The sequence below is a fragment of the Sorex araneus genome, chromosome 2, assembly GCF_027595985.1.
Source record: "Sorex araneus isolate mSorAra2 chromosome 2, mSorAra2.pri, whole genome shotgun sequence".
NCBI lineage: Eukaryota > Metazoa > Chordata > Mammalia > Eulipotyphla > Soricidae > Sorex > Sorex araneus.
In genome coordinates, this window is record NC_073303.1 from 355,437,909 (window position 1) to 355,459,661 (window position 21,753).

Genomic DNA, 21,753 nt, shown 5'->3' on the forward strand with positions numbered 1-21,753 from the left:
TTCTCAATACTGACCCAGTTTCAAAGGGGGTTCGTGTGCCAGAAACATAAAAGGATGGCAGCCTAATAATAGAGGAGGGCTGGAGCAGGTAGGGCATTTGCCTTGCACGCGGCCAACCTGGGTTCGATTCCCAGCATCCCATGTGGTCCCCTGAGGACCACCAGGAATAATTCCTGAGTGCAAAGTCAGGAGTAACCCCTGCACATCATCAGGTATGATAACAGTAATAGGGGGCTAGGTGCTTGTCATACACGAGGTCGACCCACGACCCAAAGTTGATGCCTAGCATCATAGATGGTGTCCTGAGCACAAAGCCATGAGTAAGCCCCTGAGCACAAGGAGAAGGACTACGATATTATGCTAAATCACTGGGCTAACTGGTGAGTGGGAGTGAGCCAGGGGTGCTCAGTTTTTCTTCAAAATAGCTTTTATACTCAAAGGGGTTCCCACAAACCCACCCAACTTCTGCATCCTGATAGCCCATGGTCCTCCACATGCTCATGACAGAAGTGTTCCTCTGACACTCTGGAGGTATGCAGAAAAATTCAGAGAAGATTCTCCGGGGAGTAAATTTAGCCCCGTGCACAGCCCAACTAGACTGAAGTGACATTTCCTAATTCCACCTAGACTTGCTCTCTCTCCCGGAATCCTTCGGCGTCGCCTTCCCACATGTCCTTCCCTTACTGTCCACAAGAGCTAAGGGCAGCATCAGGGCAGCGTTCACTTCAAGTCTCATAGATTTCCCTGGTTTTCCCCAGGGAAACACACAAAGCATGAGCAGCAACCAGACAGGGCAGCTGACTCCAAGCACGGCCTGAGAGCACCAGGCCCAGAGCACACCCCAGTGCTGCTCCTGGGAACTGGAGGCAGTCACAGCCCTCACCGAGCGTCTAACAAGTGGGGAAAGGGCAGCACCTGCCTAAATCAGGACGTGGGGCAGCTGTACTGGCACCAGGCTGACATGGAGGTGACCTCCGAGACACACTAGACTAGTGTGGGATAACACCAGGCTTGGGACGGACAGAGAAGAAAACCCGAGCACCTGGGCAACAGGAGACCAGGACATCAGCGCTTTGGAGGCTGGGGGCAGCAAGTGCTGAGTCCTGTGTTGCAGGAGAAGTGCCAAACTTCCTTTACCAAAGGGTAGAGATGGGGGGAAAGGACCCTGGACTGCCTTAGTCGGACCAAGTCTGCAGAGGAGAGGCCTCCCGGGCGGCCGGGCCTGGCTGTGAGCAAGCATGGAGCTTGATCTCACACAGCGGGGATGTGGGAGGAAGCCAAGAGTCCAGAGTCCAGCAAGCACATGGCTCTTCGCTGGACACACTCACTTATCCGGGTCTTCTGGACAGGTCCAAGCATGGACACACACACACACACACACACACACACACACGGACACGGACACAGACACACGGACATGGACACACGGACACCACCTCTAAGTACCAGGCTGCATGAGTCCCCAGCCCAGACAGGAATGCCAGCTACAGGGGGCGGGGGCGGGGGCGCGGGAGAGGGGGTCATGAAATGGGTTACACCATCTCCAGAAATCAAAGCAAACCAGAGAGAGAAACAGGACGTTACAAGAATGATGAGAGGGGCTGGGAGGCAGGTCAAAGTGGAATGCAGGCTTTGCGTGTAGAAGGCCCGAGTCCGGTCCCTGGCCCTTGAGCACAACCAGGAGTGGAACCCCAAGCACTGCCAGATGTGGCCCGCAAATAAAGATCAGAGCAGCTCTGGAAAACCAATTTCACTCCCAGAAATCGAAATGGACATTTCGATGAGTTAATTTTTGGAAGCTGGTTCCATGAGGCTGGAGAGAGTGATTAAATAGGAAGCAAGAACAGAAGCACAAACAACCGGAGACAGGAATGAGCCCAAGGTGCAGGAGGGAGGCACCACCCACCCAGTGACCCTGGGAGCTCTCAGTAAAATGCAAGCAGAGGCCCGGGGAGCTGCGGGACTTCGGGGATCAGTGGAGACCCAGAACAGTTAAGACCGAGGCCGCCTTACCTTTGAAGCCCTGGTGCAAGGCATCCACACAGTCGGCCAGCAGCTGCACAAGGCCTGCGGCTACTACGGCATCGCTCTCCAGCCAGGGGTAGAGCCGCTGGCTGCTTCAAGGAAGAGGAGAGAAGGTCAGACTGATTCCTCCAGGGCCTCCCCGAAGTGGACTCAGCAAGTCACGTTTCCCCCTGCCCCTTTGCAGCTGAGGAACTTCTCCCCGGGAAACACCTCTCACTGCAGTCTCTACCCGATATCCTTCACAAACTCCACACACACCCCCACCTTCTGCCTGAATGTGTTGGGGAGTGACAGAGAGAGGACAGATTCGTAACTCTCAGGAGCTAATGCTTTCTTTTAATTACAATCCATTTTAAAAAGCAACTCCCACCCAGTAATGTGAAAAACCAGGTTAGTTGCCCCAAAGTAACTAAGGTATTAGATAACATCAAAGTAGCTTTGTGTTTTACAGTATTATCAAGAACAAATTCAGGAGAGCAACAATTGTGTCTCTGATATTAAGTCCCATGACTAATTCAATTTTGTGGAAAACTGGAAATGAGTGCCCAGTTTTGCTTCAAAATAAAAGCATAATCGCTTCAATTATGCACTCTAATATCTCCACAAACAGAAACTCTGTTAAAAAGAAAGATCTTCTACACAAGGATGGCTCTAGACTAAAACTTAGATCTGGGAATGCACCATGTGTATTCAAACACCATCCGAACTTTATAGATATCCGTGGAATCTCAATTGCTGGGGGCGGGGGGAGTATTTACCTATCATTGTCCTCCAAAACCAGGATCCATGGCTTAAAAAGCTGGATGATCACCGAATGCAGGAACCTTAGCACTGAAACAAAGCGACAGCTTAAGAGACAGAAACCAGCTCAGCCTTCACCAGCATCACTGATGACCCCAAATGGGAACCTTGTCACCTGCAAACCCAGAGGCCCGTGTGGATGCCCGAGCAGCACACTGAGTGAGGACAACAGGCTCATGCTTTTACTTCCTGCAACAGATCCATTGGATCTGAAGTATTTCTATTGTCTATTGTGAGCCAGTGTGTGTGCGCGCTGCTGGGAACTGAACCACGGCTTCATGCTTGTGAGGTAAGTGCTATATGCCACCCCATAACATCCATTTAAAACAAAAAAAAGAAGATAAATGCTTAAATATTCAGAATTCCTCCTTAAGCAAGGTGAACATGAAGAAGAAAGCTCTGGCAGTGGAAGCCGCTCTCTCTCTGTACCCACCCTACAAAGGAGGGGCAGAGACAAGCTAGAGCAAGTGTCCTCCATGTCAGTAATACCAGGATGACACATGGGCTCATGCTGTCCCGTACATCCCCCGCCCCCCCCCCCCCCCCCGGCTACCTCAGCCACAGTTCCATCTGCGAGATTTTAAAATCCACCAAATCCACCATGTCCATTCAAGGCCCCCCGAGTGGGAGCCTGTGGGCACCACATTCATCCGCACACCTCGCGCTCTACCTGCTTTGCTGTCGGCAGACGGGTCCTGGGCCAAGCCGGCCATTTCTGAGTCAAGCAGCCTTTTCACCAGGTAGCCCAGGAGCGTCTTCACGTCAGCCATATACGGGCTCCATTTGGAAAATAAGCCGAAGCTTTTGAAGTCCAGTGTGGATAACCGGAGCTTATAGAAAAAGTCTGAGAGCCACTGTATAGTCTCTATCACCTGGGGAGAAGGGGCAGTCAGGGGCTGCTCAGGGAACACCCACTGTGTGCAAATGCTGACACTGACGGTGAGGGGGGGCTCCCACTAGAGACGTGAAGGTATCTGGCATCCCAACAGTGAACCAGCAGCTTCCCACCAAGTTTCAAAAGTGGCAGAGCTGTCTTTCACAGGCCAGCTCGTGGGGGGCCCTTCCATATCCCACCAGCAGCAGCGCTCTGTGGGCTCGACATGGGAACCCGACCAGGGCGCCAGGGTGCGAAGCAGAGAGACACAGCCAGGCGGGAGGGAAGGTGCGGCAGGCGCTGGGCCTCTGCTGCTTGGGGTGGGCAAGAATGAGGCTCTGAGGGGTGAGAGACAGATGATCTGGGCTGAGGGGGCTGGCAGGAAGCAAAGCACAGTGCACACAAAAAAAGCGTTTTTTAAAACAGAAACTGTGAAGGTATTCCAACTGTTTAAGAAATGGAGGGGCCGCGAAGGCATCAGAAAGGAAGAGCAGCGGGAGACCTGGGCTTCGTGGGAAGCTGCTGGGGCAGGGGCGGAGGACAAGTTAGGGAAGGGAACACAGGACAATGGGGGAGGGGAAACGTGCCTGCCACAGAGGACACTGGTGGAGGGGAGTGGACAACGGCAAACACACCTGAAACTCAATCACCAATACCTTTGTAACTCTGATTCACGGTGATTCAATTTTTTTTTTTTTTTTTTTTGCTTTTTGGGTCACACCTAGCAATGCACAGGGGTCACTCCTGGCTCATGCACGCAGGAATCACCTCTGGCGGTGCTCAGGAGACCATATGGGATGCTGGGATTTGAACCTGGGTCGGCCGCGTGCAAGGCGAACGCCCTACCCACTGTGTTATCACTCCAGCCCCACGGTGATTCAATTTTTTAAAAACCAAAGTAAGAGGGGCTGGAGTGATTACAGAGTGGGCAGGGTGCCTGCCTTGCATGCAGACAACCTGGGTCCAATCCCTAGCACCCCATATGATCCGCTGAGCCCTACGAGGAGTGATTCCTGGCTGCAGAGCCAGGAGTAAGCCCTGAGCACTGCCAGGTGTGACCCAAAAACAGAAAGAGAAAGAAAGGAAGAAAAAAGGGAGGAAGGGCTATGGAAAGGGAGGGCAGGGGGGATAGGGGAAAGGAGGGGGCAGGCTAAAGGAAACGGGTTATGGGTGGAGGTAAGGGGTGCGTGCACAGGAAAATCAAACCAGAACCCCAAACCATTCACCTGCTTGTCTGACAAGAGAGCATTCGGGAAACTTGGGTGCATGGAGCTCTCTGCGGCAGCTGCCCCCTGGTGGCAGTCCGGGGTACAGCAGCCCAGGGCTCTCAGCGTGGCTTTCCAGCACTCCGGGCTCAGCAGCTGCTCAGCGGAACCTGAGGGACAAGGGACAGAAGATGGCAAGTCAGACCCTTGGGGGTTTGTTTGTTTTGTTTTGTTTTGTTTGCTTTTGGGGTCACACCCGGCGATGCACAGGGGTTACTCCTGGCTCTGCACTCAGGAATTACTCCTGGCGGTGCTCGGGGGACCATATAGGATGCTGGGAACCCAGATCCACCAGGTGCAAGGCAAACGCCCTACCTGCTGTGCTATTGCTCCAGCCCCCAAGTCAGACTCTTGCAAAGTCTCGTCTTGAGTCCAAGAACACACGCACCTTCCAAAGGACCAAGTGCCGGAAACCAAGTCCATAAAGGAGAACCTGGACACTGCCTCTGACTCTTGCTGCCAGCGCTACTGGGCACGAGCAGAGCCACGTGGCCTGAGATGGGAGAGGGGAGGGAGTCCACTCCCAGACTCTAACAGGCAGTCCTAGCCAAAAGACTGAAGAAGAGGTCAAGAGCAGGCCCGGGGAGACGGCAGGCAGCACCCACAGCAGGGTCGAGGCCCCCTTCCGCCTACCCCTCACTGCTGGAACTTCGCTCCCAGTGACCAAGGACAGGAATATCAGAGGCATGTGAGGTCAACGCCGGGAACCAAGGCTGAGGGGAAGGGCAATGAGGGCAGCTGTCCTTTCCTGAGGGTGAGGGACTAAGGGCTCAGGGCCCCCAGGACCTGGATTCAGGGCAGAAGCCTGGAACTGAGCTATAAATCAGGGGTGAGGGGGTTGAGGGGAGCAAGTAGTGTTGACCTGGAGCAGTCGTGAAGCCCATGAAAATGATGGGTTCATGTAGGGTGACTGGACAAACAAGGAACAGAGGAGCAAAGGTGGGGCCCTAGAACCCAACAGTGCCCATAAGGGCAGAGCAGGGAGACCAAGAGGAGGGGGGCATGGCCTTGGACACAGGTGGATTACCAGGAAGCCTTGAACTGAATGACTTTTCCTGGGCAGGAGGACACTGCCACTCTGTGTGGGGCGACAACTGCCCATACAGAAAGGCGCCAGGCTCCGACAAAGCTCCAAGGAGCCCCGTGCTCAAATGTGAGAATTTGAGAACAAAAATGAATGGAGTACCCAAGTTCCACAACTCACGCAATTGCCAGAAAGGTCGGCACTGGGCAGAAGGTGCAAGCACCCGATCATTCGCTTATTCCCTAAATGTCTCCTACTAAGTGACTCAAGATCTGGCACCAAGTGGAGTTTAGTTTTCCATTACATCAATAAATAGTATGAAGCTTGACGGAGGTACCGGGGGAGAAGTAAATATGATCTCATTTATCAAATTGTGATAAAATGCCTGCCTAGTGAAAATAAGTCCCAAAAGAAAAAAAAATTAAATAAAATAAGAAAGTCCACAGTCTTTAATCCTCCTGTAATCTCTAAGCCTCCCACGGAATGCTGCAATGGCGGGGGAGAGGATGGGTAGGTGGGGGGGTGGGCAGTGCTCTTTCCCTTGGCATACAGAAATACAGGGCTATCACTACACAGAGATAAGATGCCTTTGCAAACCTGAAGTCAAATATTAGTGGGGGGGGGACCCAAAATGTACCCACTAGTTGGCAGTACAGAGATGCCACCTGGCATATGAAACATCACCAAGGGGCAGTTCCCTCCCTGGGCAAACCTGCCATCTGCAGAGTGAGGGCCCTTCTCCTGCCCCGGCTCCCACGCGGCAGAGGGAAGGCGATGAGGAGCTGTGTGGACTCTAGCTCCAGAGACTAACACCTCCTCGGCCGATCAGGGCCCACCTAACATCCAGGGCAGTAAGTGATAGTGATTGTGTACAAAGCGATCGTTTAAGCAGATTACTCATTGAGCACTCGGGACGAAGATCTGTGAGGCTAAACTCCTGCAGCCTGAAATCACGTGTACGTGTCGGGATGACATCTGGAGAAGGGCAGCTTGTCATCTGGAACCTGCAGAGTGATGGGAGAGTCACGAGGGAAAAGACACTAACTTTGCATCAGTAGTCGGAGGATGTCGCTGTACTGGTCAGGGAACTGGTAAAGGAGGAGGTAAGTCCAGTGTTTGCAGAAGAGGTTAAAGGGCATCAGAATGTCATCCTCAGGTTCGAGGCCCCAGGCAGTCAGGGCCAGGTGAATGGACTCCAGGAGCCTGGTGCGATCCGACAGCGGAGGCTTCACACTGTGCAGCCATTGCTTGAGATCGAACTGAAAAGGAAGCAGACGCAGTCTCACTACACGGGGAACGGCAGGCTGTGCCTCCCAGGGGCACCTCCCGCCTCAACAAAAAGCCCAAGTTTCCATGGCATTTGAGATCGAAATGTAAGAGCTGCGGTGCTTCGCTCACGGTGGGTCGGTGCCTCCCACCACATCTCTCTCTGGGGTGCAGGCATGGCTGTCCTCAGCCTTTCCCGGAGACAAGGACTGATGCCAGACAGCTGTTCTTTCCCGCTCACAGCACCACCACCAAGCACTGATCTGCAGAGCTGCCTCCACCGGATAGGCCCATTTCTGTGCCTCTAGCCAGATCATCTAGGTTAGGAAAACAGCAGTGCTGGGCCACCCAGGGATCAGCTCAGAGGGCTGAGGGCAGGGAAGGCCTGCAATGCATCCCTGCCACGAGGTCCTCCTCACACTGAGCAAGGAGTAAAACCACAAGCACCACCAGGTGTGGTCGGAAATAAAAAATGAAGGAGACACAGTTGCAATCAGCATCCAGAATGCCCAACTATAAAGCACAGCACTGTGAACTACAAAGCACAGCACTGCAAAGTATAAAACATAGCACTGCTAACTATAAAGCACACCACTGTAAACTATAAAGCACAGCACTGTGACTATAAAGCACAGCACTACAAATTATAAAACAGCAATGCAAAAGCTCCCTGAGTTGGCTTCCTTGGGTAATGCAAGTATCCCACTCAAACTTGACACCAAGGCATCCTCCACAGAGTGCACAGGGAACTCGGACACAGGCTGGCCACAGGGTGAGGTAAACGCCAGGCCCTGCCCCACACAGCCCTTCCTCTCCTCTCAAAGGTCCTGCTTCATTTAATAACTGCTCAGCTGGAACTAGCCCGTCTCTCTCCTTTTTCCTTCTTTGTCTCTCTCCCTCTGTTTAAATCCCTGCTTGTATGATTTGAATTCATTAATAAAAAGAAGATTCCCTAGACCCATAGACCCTAGCATCAATAAAAGCTAGGAGTGTTGAGGTCTCAAAAACTAACACACTCTCTCTCTCTCTCCCCACAACCTCACTGTAGCCCAGCTACGTGGTATAATTTCTAAGCTTTACAATACCCCCCCTTTTTATTTTCAGGTTACTCTTAGTTCTTTAGTTAACTGATGGCTACAGCTAAAGTTCTTGCAATCATAGCAAGATCCCATTCTGGTATCAGCAGGCTGAGACCAACACAAAATGTTCTTACCCAGGATAGACTGAGATCAGATTCAAAGCCCTAAAATATGCCCAGGCTTATGATTTATAGATGTCAGAGAAAAACAATGGAAGGTAAAAGAGCTACGGCTTTGAAATTCCCAAGTGGTTAAGTAAATTCATTGCTTTGGTCGAGTTAATATTCAACTCTGAGGTAGAACAAAGGCAATTTGCTTTGATATGGCTTATCCTAAACATGAGAGGCTTTGACATATTGCAACCCATTCATCAAACACAATTTGGGCATTCATCAAACATGAATTCAGTCTACATGCAAAAGAAGAATGTACTCATTCTATTATCTTTTTTTAAAAAAAAAAAAAAAAAACCTATACTACAAAGTTTTCAAAAGGAGCCACGTCCTTTCACTCTGCATGGTAAGGCCGGAGGACTAAGCTGCCTGACACTCAGATCAAAGGTGGGGGCAGGGTCTGGCAGCCAATGGTGCCCCCAGAAACAGACCCTGGATCACCGTTTGGTTCTAAGGACTGAGAAGTAATGCTCGCTCTCCGTGCCAGGGCGAACAGCAGGACGTCAGCCCTCTCACCTTGGTCAGCAGCATGAAAATCACATCGCTATTGTCCTCGCTTAGAAACGCCACAACCTTCTCGTAGAGCTGGATGAACTGGGCAGGGGCAGCGTTGGGAGTGAAGAATGGGGAGAGCAGAGAGCAGAGCCTTCTGTTCTTCAGGATGGTCTGGAGCACCTTCTGACACTCGGACTTCGTGCCACTGATGAACACCTGGCAAGAAGTGAGACAGGAAGATATCACCGGCAAGTCTCCTTTCACAGACACTGATTTAAGGTCCTTTCACAGACACTGATTGATTGGGTGTAAAGGGGTATGAGATCAGCCAAATTGAACGGTTTTCTCTAAATGAAAAATATCAAATAGCCAAAAGAAGCGAAACAAGAGAGACATAAAGTGATGTTAACTTATAGACCAGAGCTGGAGAAGTAATACAGCGGGCAGGTGCCCAGGTTTGATGCTGGTATCCCATATCATCCCCTGTGGCTGCCAGGAGTGATTCCTGAGTACAAAGCCAGGAGTAAACCCTGAGCACTGGGGCTGTAGCCCCAAAACAACAACAACAACAACAAACTTACAGGCAATCTATTATTTGGACAAAGCAATATCCAAAACATAGGCAATTCTGAGTAAAGCATATGAGAAAAAAAATTAATTTGTGGTGCCAAGGATCTCACAGATGCAAGGCTCTATCACTGAGCCACATTCCCAAAATTAATTTTTTTTATTAATTTGTGATGATTTAAAATTGAAATTCTAAAATAATCTGAATACAGAAATGTGCAGTGTACCTCCTGTAATTACTAAGTACCCAAAGTGGTACTGTATTCTCCAAAGAAAACAAAGCTTGGGCTGGAGAGAGAGTACAACGGGTAAGATGCCTGCCTGCACATCACTGACCCGGGTTCCACCCCCAGTACATCTGATCCCAGGAGCCCTGCCAAGAGCCATGAGCAACAAGTCGGAAGTGAGCCCTAAGAACCTCCAGTTGTGGGAAGAAGAATCAAGAAAAGGAAATTATAAGCAGGAGCAGGAGGAGGAGGTGGAGACAAAACTATGTTAAAGATTTTGTGGAGATGTGCTACTTTAATACATTTAGAAGGCAACCTTGCATAATTAATATACAATCAGGATAATATCACCTTGTTTCACCTGGTTCCAATGTTTAAAAGCACTAGAATATAGTAAATATTTAAATAATCTCTAAGTCAGGAAGGCTTCTTTAAGCGTGGCTACAGATACAGATGATCAAGGGCAAGAATGATAGATTTAAAAATACATATATATTTTTCGAAAATGATGGCTGGAGGAATCAGTCGGAATGGGAGATGCATGCCGAAAGTAGATAATGGACCAAACATGATGACCTCTCAGTGTCTGTGCTGAAAGCCATAATGCCCAAAAGTAGAGAGAGAGTATGGGGAATACTGTCTGCCATGGAGGCAGGGGGAGGGTGAGAAAGGGGGGGGTATACCTGGGATATCAGTGGTGGGGAATGTGCACTGGTGGAGGGATGGGTGATTGATCACTGTGAGATTGTAACCCAAACATGAAAGCTTCTAACTATCTCACGGTGATTCAATAAAATTTATATATATATAAAATATATATATAATATATAATATATAAAAAAATATATATATATATATTTAAAGCTAGCATTTACACAGGATGAGCCTGGATTGGCACCACTACAAAAATTTGCCCTCTATAAGGCAAATTTAAATAAAGTAAAGAGTGACAAAGTAGAAAAATCATAACACATTTTAAATTCCAAGTTAGCCCTGCCGTGGCTCTGTGCACAGGAACAGTCTTCCAGAGGGCACTGTGGGTGCACAGACCTGACAGTAATCTGAGACAGCGAGCATGGTTCTCAGGAAGGACTGTCAGGAAAACAGCCCAGTGAGCTGACCAAGACGTGTGAGAATAGGTATCTCACTCAGCCTCGGCATTGTCACACAAACTACCTAAACCACCACCCCCAAGACACTGCCTTCATGCATCGTGATGCAAGACAGTAGTACATGGACTCACATGCTTTTGCTCTACAGTACGCTAACTGAAAAGATTATACAAAGGACACCTTTATTAACATGGAATAATATCTAGGAGATAAGTTAGAATGAAAAATAGCAGGCAACACAATGGCCTGCTCCTGGGTTTAAGTGTGTATTTTCTCTTATTATTTATGCACCTAACTTGCAGGAATGAGGTATCATCTATATATACACACAAACATGTACTAGAACACACATCAGCGAGATAAACTGCAATGATGCTGCCAAGAAACAACCATGTCCAGATGCTCATTGCTATGAGAGTTTTTTTTTTTTTTTCGGGCTTTTATAGGTGAGGATTTCACCTGGCAACGCTCAGGGGTTACTCCTGGCAGTGCTCGGGGGACCATATGAGATTCAGGGGATTGAACCCAAGTAGAAGGCATGCAAGGCAAATGCCCTACCTGCTGTACTATCACTCCAGACACAACAGCCTTCTTTACACATTCTGTGGTATATTATTTATAATAAGCACTCAATTTTACAAGTGATTAAAAAACTTTTAAAATTTTTAGGGAGCCAGAGCGATATTATAGTGGGTAAGCAGCATGCGACCAACCCAGGTTCTCGCCCCAGCACCAGATAGGGCCCTCCCTGAGGCTCACCGTGAGAGATCCCCAAGCACAGAGCAAGGAGTAAACCCTAAACAGTTAGGTATGGGCCCCAACAAAAAAATCTATTTTACTGTCTCCTCCTCAGCCTTACCTCCTCACCTCCTTTTGTAGATAGGTAAGAGGCGACAGTTAATGGGAGTGAACAAAATTTTTCAACATGTGGTTTTCCCCTCTTGTGGAACGTCCTGTTTATTTACCAGCAGGTCAGATGAAGAACTGGTGGCCGAGAGCCAGGAGCAGAGGCCACGGGGGCACAGCCCAAGCACTCACCAAATGTCTTTCCCCGACCGCACGGACGCTCTGAGGCTCAGAGTCTGCACCTTCATCTTTTTCTTTCTTTCCCTCTGAGGTGCCAGGGCCCAACCCGAGGCGTCAAGCATGCAAAGCTCAATGGCTGGGTCACCTTCCCAGTCAGTTTCCGTTCACGTGGAAATGGTCTCAGTGACAGGAGTCACTCGGGGGATAAAAGCAATGAACCAGGAAGAATCTCACAATTAATAACGAGCTTTGGTAGTGCGACTATTAACATCCAGAGATTTCCCAGTAGGAATAATTTTGCAGCTCCTGTATGAGAAGCAAAGTCCTCTACTAAGTGCTCTCACCACCATTTTGAGGAGCCAACAATTCTAAGGGCTGCAGCTATAGGTCAAGCGCTGAACTTCCACCAGAAATCTGACATCAGCCATGGCAGTCTCGACTGAGGGCACTGCCTGGACCCCTAGAGAAAAGGGCCCAAAACAGGCCTCGGCTCACCTGGCCCAAGATCTCAATGCAGGACGTAAAGAACTGCCTGGTGGGGGGGTGCCGCTGGGTCTCCTCGCCAACGTAATTCACGACAGTGAAGAAGAGGCTGATGCCCACCTTCTGGATGCCGGGGCTGGGCTGCAGCTTGTAGGCATTCACAAGAGCCCTGTGGGGAAACAGAGGTAAAACCATCAGCCGCCTCAGAGCACAGAGAGATTTCTCCAAGACTCTCATGGTTCATTCCTACGAGGCAATGTTCATTCCAAACAGTCCTCGGGTGTAGGATAACATTGGGTTTGTCCTTTCAGCCTTGCCGCAGGGAACTTAGTTTACTGTAAAGTAATGTCCTTTCTGTATGGACACAGGAAGACAGTTAATATTATGCTTTGTAACTTAGGAGGTGACTGACTCCAATAATATTTAATCCTGGGCATCTGCTTTCTCGACTCAGTTGCCCTTAGTTCCTAGTACCCCAAAAACAGGGTCCTGACAAGGGATGAAATGGACCCAGGGCAAGCTGTGAGCTACCCTGGCATCGAAATGGGCCAGGCCAAAGCACCACAATACTCAACTAAGTTCAGAACATGGTCATAGACAAATGCTGTCATGATTCAAATGTAAACAACGAGACTAGGACCCTGCTGGGGTTAGGAAGACTAACCTGGCCTGAAGACTATGGTCTGGAGTATATAGTGAATGTCCTCAGGAAGAACCAAACTTTAAGTTTGATGTATCTCTTACTGTGCTCATACAGAATGACACTGTTAGAGATATTAGAAGTAAATATTAAGTGCATTACTAGCTGAGGAAAGAAGGAAGTGACACACCCTGGATGGGATCCCACCCTTAAACAGATCTCCTAGTAATCTGGAGTAATCTCTTTTTGTTAATTTTGTTAATCTCCTGGAGGAGTGGTCTTAACCCTCTTTGTTGATTTGTTAATGTTCAACCCACCTTTGTTGAACCACGACCCTATGTGACTGCTATATAAACTATGACTGTGACAGAAGTGGGGAGAAGACACAGAAGCGGGAGAAGACACAGAAGCAGGGGAGAAGACACAGAAGTGGAGAGAAGACACAGAGGGGGAGAGAAGACACAGAAGTGGAAAGAAGACACAGGGAAGGAGAGAAGACACAAAAGCAGAGAGAAGACACAGAAGCAGAGAGAAGACACAGAAGCAGAGCACAAAAGTGGAGAGAAGACATGGAAGCAGAGAAAATACACAGAAGAGCACAAGGTGAAAGAGAATCAGGGAGTCATCAGAGCCAGAAGCAGGGGAAAGAAAGAGCACAAAGCAAGTGAGAATCAGAGAGAGAGTCAGAGTCAGAAATGAGCGCGAGTGGGAATCCAAAGATTGAAGCAGAAAGGCTCCAGAGAGAGACAAGAGAAGAAGAGGGATCAGAAGAAATCAGAGGAGAGACAACAGAGACAGAGAGAGGTAGGTAGAGACCAGAAGAGAGACTACAAAGACAGAGACAGAGAGACAGAAGAGAGCACAGCAGCACACACAGAAGCGGAGCATAAAGGAGGAGCCATCCCCATTCGATCCATACATAGCAGCTCGAGAGTACCGAACTCGAGGGGAGAGAGGGAAGAGAGGGGAGAGAGGAGAGAGAGGAGAGAGGAGAGAGTAGAGAAGAGAGAGAGAGAGAAAGAGAGAGAGAGAGAGAGAGAGAGAGAGAGAGAGAGAGAGAGCGAGCGAGAGAGCGCCTCCCTGAGAGCCCGCAAACAACACACACATCACGCCCTCTTGCACGAGCGCACCTTCGTATTTTTTACACTCAGGGTCCCCTACACTGGTCACATTAGAAATATTTCATAATAGCTGGAGCAATAGCACAAAGGGTAAGGTGTGGGTTCGATCTCCGGCATCCCATATGGTCCCCTGAGCCCTGCCAGGAGTGATCACTGAGTGGAGAGCCAGGAGTAACAAATGTTACAAAAGAAATGTTTCATGGGATATAATCTTCCAACCTGAACCAACAATTTTTCATCTACAGCATGTCGTCCAGAAAGAATCACAGTCTAACAGAAACTAATTTCACACTCTTCTCCTTATTAAAATGTTCTTATTTTATATGCAATTCATACTTTGTACCTTAGTTTCATGTCATAATTATACACACCTGAATTTTATTGGGTGGGGGGGTGATGGGGCCACACGTGGCTGTGCTCAGGGGCCCTTCTTGCTCTGTGCTGAGTGACCCTGGGTGGTAGCTGGGGACCATATGCAGTGCCAGGGATTGAAAAGGATTGGTCATAGCGCCTCAACCTCTGTGCCTCCTGCCCTCTTGTACATATTTTTAAAAATAAGAACACATTTCTCTACACTTTAAAATGTCAAACTCTAACTTTGGATGAGGAGAAAGATTCGTGCAGAGAGTAAGACTCTAGAACAAAACTCTCTCTCTTAATTGTCAGACTTTTTTGGCTTACCTCCACTGCTCTCCCTCCAGATCTGGTTCCCCAATCCAACCCACTAAAGGACTCAAAGTGCCTGCAAACCACTGCCCTAAGGTACAGGGGGAATCTGCTACTGGCCTCAGCAGAGGAGCCACCTTAAAGTACAAGACTGGACCTACTGATCGCTGACCCAGGTCAAGACTGGTGGCTTTGGAAAATAAGACAGTGAGCCAAAAGCTGCCAGAGGAAGCCACAAGGGTCAAGAACAAGTGGTCCCTGCAAGCCGAGTACCTGAACTCGAGTGAGGCATTCTGCTGAGAATTCCAGTCATTAATCGAAGCTGACAACGACAACTTCCCTGGTAAACAGCACTGCGATCAATACTTTAACACAAAATCCCTCCATGACTGAATTTCAATGGCATGCATCATCCGGTGATTGAGGAGTCAAAAATGCATTATGTAAAGAGCCAGAGAGCGAGTATTCTATGTGTTGGGGACCATAAATTCTTACTTCCACAACGGTTCTGCCACTGCAGCACTGAAGTATTCTGGGGCAGTAAGTCAAAGGGCATGGCTGTGATCCAATAAAACTTTAGTTATACCAATGCCAGACTAGACCCATAGGCTCAGTGGCAGACTCCCCCATACTCCAGGGGGAGGGAACCGGAGGACCCTTGACCAACAGTCAGGATGAGCAGGGTCCTCTAACACTTAAGTGATACTTACGTGATCAAGTTCTCTGCATGCACAGCAGCTTCCACAACATTGAGAGATGGTGGCTTGGCAGCTTCAGCTTGTAACTGCTTCACTTCTTTTCGCAAAACATGAAGTTGCTGGCTTACGGCTTCATTCTTATACATACCTTCAAACTAACAAAAGAGAAAGCAGTCAACAAATTTCCCCCTTTATGTACATAGAACAGATTTTAACCCTGAGCATGGCAGATGTGGCCCCAAAACCAAAATTAAAATAATAAATAAAAAACAGGCTAGAGCACAAGATAGATTTTGCCAACACAGCCAAGAATGTTAAAGAAACCAGATGGCAGAGAAGGCAGGATTCTTAAATCCTATGTTCCCCTCAAACAGCTTTCTGACCCACACAGGTGAGTATAAGGAGCTACAGTCTCTTTCTGACACACTGGCCCCCACCCACGCTTCCACCGATGGTCACAGCTATCCTGCTGTAAGGGACAGAAGAACTTAATCCATACACGTAGTTGCCTGTGGCTATGGTGCCCATCATGGGGGTCACCTCCTGGTCCCGTGAATATGCCTTACCCACACCCCTCAGACAGTATTCTGGTCACCCATGGTTTATAGCCATGACTTTTCTGTTATGAAACTCACCGGTGTCCTGTTAAAAATCTTTACAAAGCTACTTGGTTTCGTGGAGAAAAAGCTTTTTAAAGCAGGAATCAAAAGGCACAATAGTTACTATTCAAGAACATAGAATGTGAAGAACCACTTTGATTTTCACTAGTGGAGAAATGAAAGATTCAAAAACTAAACTACTCCCCTTGCTCCGCATAATGAATTCACACCAATGTCACATTTCAGTCTTTCAGAGGACAGGACACCCCACTGTTCAGCTGCCCAAAATCTGTTTGCAGGATGTGCAGCCAGCTTTGGGGACTGGCAGGTCACCCACTAACCATGGTCTTTGGGGTCAGGTGGTTGGGAGAGAGAGAATTCAATCGAATAGAGAGAAAAAAGAAAATCAGGAAGGGGGAAAGAAGAGAGCCAGGAGGAAGCAAAATGAGCAAAGGAGAAAAAGAGAATTTCACCCTCCTGGGAAATCCAGAGACCAGATTAAAACCATAATGTCACAGGAACTTTAAAACTGCCGTGGGGCGAGAGCAATAGTACAGTGGTAGGGTGTTTGTCTTACACACAGCCAGTCCGAGTTCCACCAGGAGTATGGCATCCCTATAATCCCCACCAGTAGTAATTGCTGAGCACTGAGCCAGGAATAAGCACTGAGCACCACCAGGTATGACCAATAAACAAATATAACCCTGTCACCCGACCATAGCGATCACTGATAATAAGGAATAAAAGAAAACCACCTGTCTAGGAAAGTTTAGACAGTCTCACCAAAAGCAACCCTGAATCCCTTTTCATTCCCTAGTCTACTTATTTTTGTTCAGAGCCTGTCCGGCACATTAAAACTTTTCTCTTCCTCCTCACTCTGGGTGCGAGAGTCTGAATGAGACAGGGTCACAATGACAAGAAGTGGCAGACAATAGAACAAAGCTGCATGGGAGGGCGCCCGCCACTTGAGTCACTGTAAAGGGACAAAGCACATCCGTGGGCAAGTTCCGACAATCATGAGAGGCCCCTGGTGGGCCTTTTCCATCTTTCATTTCTAGGAATGAACACATTTTTTCACATGATGATAAATCAATCTCAGAGCAAGCAAACGTGCCCTGCAAGGCTGAAGTACAACAAAAGGAACCCATTATAAATCAGCCCATTTCCTCAGGGAACAGCACTGAGCTATCACAGGCTCCTGTGAGGAGGTGGCCACTGACACAGCACGTCCCCTGCCCAGAAAACAGGCTGGATATTTGCAAACCCCAAGTGAGCTAGACACAGCTGAAATATTTGTATATGGCTGGAAATTTCCAGAATCTTCCTTCCCCTCAGATTTCTTCTAGGCCATGAATTTCTTGTGTGATATAATTTGAAACTGTGATAAATGAGGCACTGAAAATTATGCATATGTATAAAACTCTACCATGAAGCTGGTTCAGTTACAAGCCCACGAACTTTCTGTTTTTTTAAATTTTTTAAAAAATTTATTTATTTTTTAATTAGTGAGTCACAGTGAGTGTATAGTTACAGATCCGCACATTTTCATGCTTGTCTTTCCCTCATGCAATGTTTAAGAGCCCATCCCTCCACCAGTGTCCATTTTCCACCACCCATGAACCCAATATCCCTCCCACCCCCCCCAATCCCATCCCCCTACCCCACCCCACCTCTGTAGCGGGGCATTCCAATTTGATATCTCTCTTTCCTTTTGGGTGTTGAAGCCCATGAACTTTCTAATCACCAGAGAAGAAGGTTACCCCATCTCTCCACACTCAGGTCCTCTTCTTATTCTGTGAAGATCATGCACACCAAGAGAAACCCAACTGCACCCTGCTGGGACGTGAGCGTGCCCAAGCTATTCCTGAAAGATCCTCTTGAACGGGGCTGGGGAGTAGAGTGGGGGTGTCCAGCATCACCACTTGCCATGAGCAAGCGCCAAGGAGATGTTTGTTTTCAAGTTAAAAAGGCAAATGAAGCTGCACATGGTATGGAAGTCACGATTTTACGTGAAAAATATGAAGATGTTCACAGCCAAATATTACCTACAAAGCTCCTGAAGCTCGTCAGCACATAAAGAATCTAAATGTAGAGTCTGTAAAAACTGTCCACTGCACACTGAGTATTGGGGCCATGCTGAGTGTGCTGGCAGAACGGGGTGCCCTAGGGCCTTGACTATGTGCCCCATTGGGCACCCTGAGGAATAGGGGTGGGGGCTCAGGCCCGAGCGTTGTCTGGTAGGAAGACTAGAGACTAGGATGGCATTGTTGCAAGCCTGGACCATCTCCTGAGAGTCCTCCAGGAATGGTCTTTGAAATGAAGCGGCAAAGGCTGAGAGGAGCTGAGACATGGGTGAGACTGAATAACAGCACAGACTTCAGGAAGTTTGGGCATGGGGCAGGGGGAGTGAAGAGGAGAGGAGCGAGGACCCAGAGAACTCTATTCCCATGCATAAAAGCCTGGAGGTGTGGCCGGTCAGACGTATGAAAAAATGTAGACAGACAAAAATGGACCAGCCGGGGTGACAGACTATGGACAGGTAGCCCAGGTCAGAGGAGAACGAGCTGACCACAGGGCACAGGCAACATACACAAAGACAAAGGGGCTAAACTGAGTCATTTCAGAGGCAGAGCTAATGTGACCTGGATAGTAACCAGGTGGGCAGTGGCAGGGTGGGAGACGTGACATGGGTGAATGGCATTATAGGAAGAGAGAGGTGCAGAAGACATGTGGACCTCAAGCCATCTATGGAGTATTCATGGACTTAAGTAAGCAGGTGCCAATCGAAAAATTCTGAACTAGAGAAAAAGGAGTCCTAGCATATATGGGTGAACCTTGTGGGGGTCATGACCTACAGAGGGTCTGAGGATTTCCCTCTCTTCGGTGACTCACTAAATCCCACTGCATACCGCCAACTAAGAACCAGGCTCCACCACAAGGGACAGGAGATGGCTCAGAGGGCTGGGGCACAGGCACTGACTGCATGTGGGAAGCCTGGGCTCAATCTCGAGCACTGCACAGTCCCCTGGGCACCAGGCCAGGAGCAGTCACCAGCAGAGAGAGGAGGCAAGAGCAGCTGATGTCACATGAAGGCATGACTTGGGAGCAGAAGCCAGCACAAGCAGCAAGCGAAGGGTTGAACTGATGAGGAAGGATCCCAGGAGGGAGCTGGACCAATGATTCACGACAAGGTGATGACGGACCACATACGACTCTCAAATATCATCAAATGTTAGGACCAAAACTGCTGGGTACAGTCCTGAGTCGATCCATGGACAAAGGCAGCTAGGGGTGACAATTTCATGCGTGAAAATCTCACAGCCCAGCCTCTGCAGGCCTACTCTTTCCCAGGGACAGTTCTGCGATGAGTCACAAATAATCAGAACTCACCTAGCCTACTCGTGACTTAATACTACCCCTCCCCAAAGCAAAGCTATCCCTAAGCAAAGTTGACGCAGAGCTTAGCAATCTCCACCAGAGCAAATCTAATGGACTTGGACAGAAAACACCCAAATGCCAGGGTCGCTAAAGTTTCGACTTTCCTCTAACTGGCTTTTGGCAAGTTACATAAAGACAAAGTAATTTTGTCTTCAGTTCCTGGAAGTATCAACCAATAAATACAACCCAGTAAGTGCAGCCTTGCTTAGCAACTGAAATCCTATCCAAGTCTCAAGACTAGAAGAGGGTTCACTGTCTTCACATTCTAATTCCCCTTGCGTGCTCATCAGACACTACTATGACTGAAACAGTTATTACTGCTAAAACTGACACTTCCAGGACTCATCAGGGGGCATCCAAGCCTTTGGACCTTCTAAACAGAACCAAAGGCAAAGGAGATGAGTAAGGCCAGCAGGAAAGCAAAATATCCTTAAAACAAATCTTTCTAATGAGGTAATAGACACAAAATATAACTGTAGCACTGTAGCACTGTCGTCCCGTCTCATCGATTTGCTCGAGCGGGCCCAGTAACATCTCCATTGTGAGACTTGTTGTTACTGGTTTTTTATTTTTTGGCATATCGAATATGCCACGGGTAGCTTGCCAGGCTCTGTTGTGCAGGCAGAACACTCTCGGTAGCTTGCCAGGCTCTCCGAGAGGGGCGAAGTAATCAAACCCGGGTCAGCCACATGCAAGGCAAATGCCCTACCTGCTGTACTATCGCTCTAGCCCACAGAATATAACTATGCATTAAAATTATTTATTACTATGGGGACCAGAGAGATAGTACAGCAGGTAGGGCATTTGTCTTGCATGTGGCTGACCCAGGTTCAATCCCCAGCACCCCATACTGTCCCTCAAGTCCACCAGGAGTGGTCCCCGAGCACAGAGCCAGTAACTCCTGAGCACAGCCAGATGAGCCCAAAAAGCCCAAAATAAATGAAATTAAATAATTTATCACTGAAACTTCCTTCTCTCCTCTTCCTTATTTTTTCCAAGCAATCAATGAAGCACTTGGAACGGGACGACAGTGCTACATTTTTTCACATCTATCAATGAAGAGCAAGCATGTTTTGTATTGTCTTTACAACAAAACCTAAGCCATATTCACTGTAATCCTTCATATTAAGCCATCTTTCTGAAATCCCTCCAATAACTTCAAGGGCATTTTAGAAAGGAGTCCATTTTTTAATTCAAATTCACCAAGCTAAAGTTTATAAGGAAATTTTGATTCAGAGCTCCAGGCAAAACGAGACTATGATGCCTTTTTCTTGTCTATTTTCTGTAATAGACAAGTCACAATGGCCTTGAAGCCAACTCCCAAGTCAGTTGGGGTTTTTCCACTGCAAGGCCCTGGGAACTAAGAGGAGGTCAAGAGAAGAGATCTGCCTATGGTGGGGCAAGAAATATTTATAACTCTTCCCAGGGCAAGATATTAGGCCACACTGGGAACACTGCTTTGTAATAATCTCATTAGTCACTTAGAACAATGCCATTTTAGGAGAACTCCCTTCCCTATACAAATTAACAACCTAGCAAAGACATGTGATCTCAAAATGTAAAACATATCATACTAAAAAAATATATATATAGAGAGAGAGATTAGGTAGGCATTCCTTTTTTTTACTGCTGAAGACATTTCAGCTCTTTCATACCAACTCAAACTCTATCCTTTCCGTTGGTAAACTTTTCTTCCAGATTTTTTTACATCATCAAATGATCTTTCTTAAATACCCCTATATTGATCTTACTAAATGGATGGGGGGGGGGAAGAAACAAAAAAAGACAGAGAAAATCAGCTTATTGAAGCCCCTGGTCTGAGATGTTAAGAATCTCACATATAAAAATACCTCTTTTGGGACTGGAGTGATAGCATAGCAGGTAGGGCGTTTGCCTTGCATGTGGCCAACCCAGGTTCGATTCCCAGCATCCCATTTGGTCCCCTGAGCACCGCCAGGAGTGGTTCCTGAGTGCAGAACCAGGAGTAACCCCTGTGCATCACCAGACGTGACCCAAAAAGCAAAAAATTCAAATACCTCTTTTATTTTAGAGTTTGGGGGCCACACCCAGCAATGCTTGGGGACTGTTCCCGGCCCTGTGCTTGGAGGGCCACTCCAAGGAGTTCTTGGGGGACCATGATTTGAAATGTGTGCTTGTGGGACTAGGGATCAAAC

The 21,753-nt window shown here is 48.2% G+C and overlaps 1 protein-coding gene across 1 annotated transcript in view; it reads right to left on the bottom strand.

The window, feature by feature from the left end:
* EPG5 (ectopic P-granules 5 autophagy tethering factor) overlaps positions 1–21,753 on the bottom strand; it is a 92,841-nt gene that overhangs the window by 20,793 nt on the left and 50,295 nt on the right. The window contains exons 28-35 of the mRNA XM_055126474.1: positions 15,555–15,697; positions 12,430–12,586; positions 9,024–9,218; positions 7,035–7,248; positions 4,927–5,075; positions 3,497–3,698; positions 2,784–2,856; positions 2,014–2,117 (exon numbers count right to left, since the gene is read on the bottom strand). Of these exons, the coding sequence (XP_054982449.1) occupies positions 2,014–2,117; positions 2,784–2,856; positions 3,497–3,698; positions 4,927–5,075; positions 7,035–7,248; positions 9,024–9,218; positions 12,430–12,586; positions 15,555–15,697 (1,237 nt within the window). The remainder of the gene's footprint in view (positions 1–2,013; positions 2,118–2,783; positions 2,857–3,496; positions 3,699–4,926; positions 5,076–7,034; positions 7,249–9,023; positions 9,219–12,429; positions 12,587–15,554; positions 15,698–21,753) is intronic.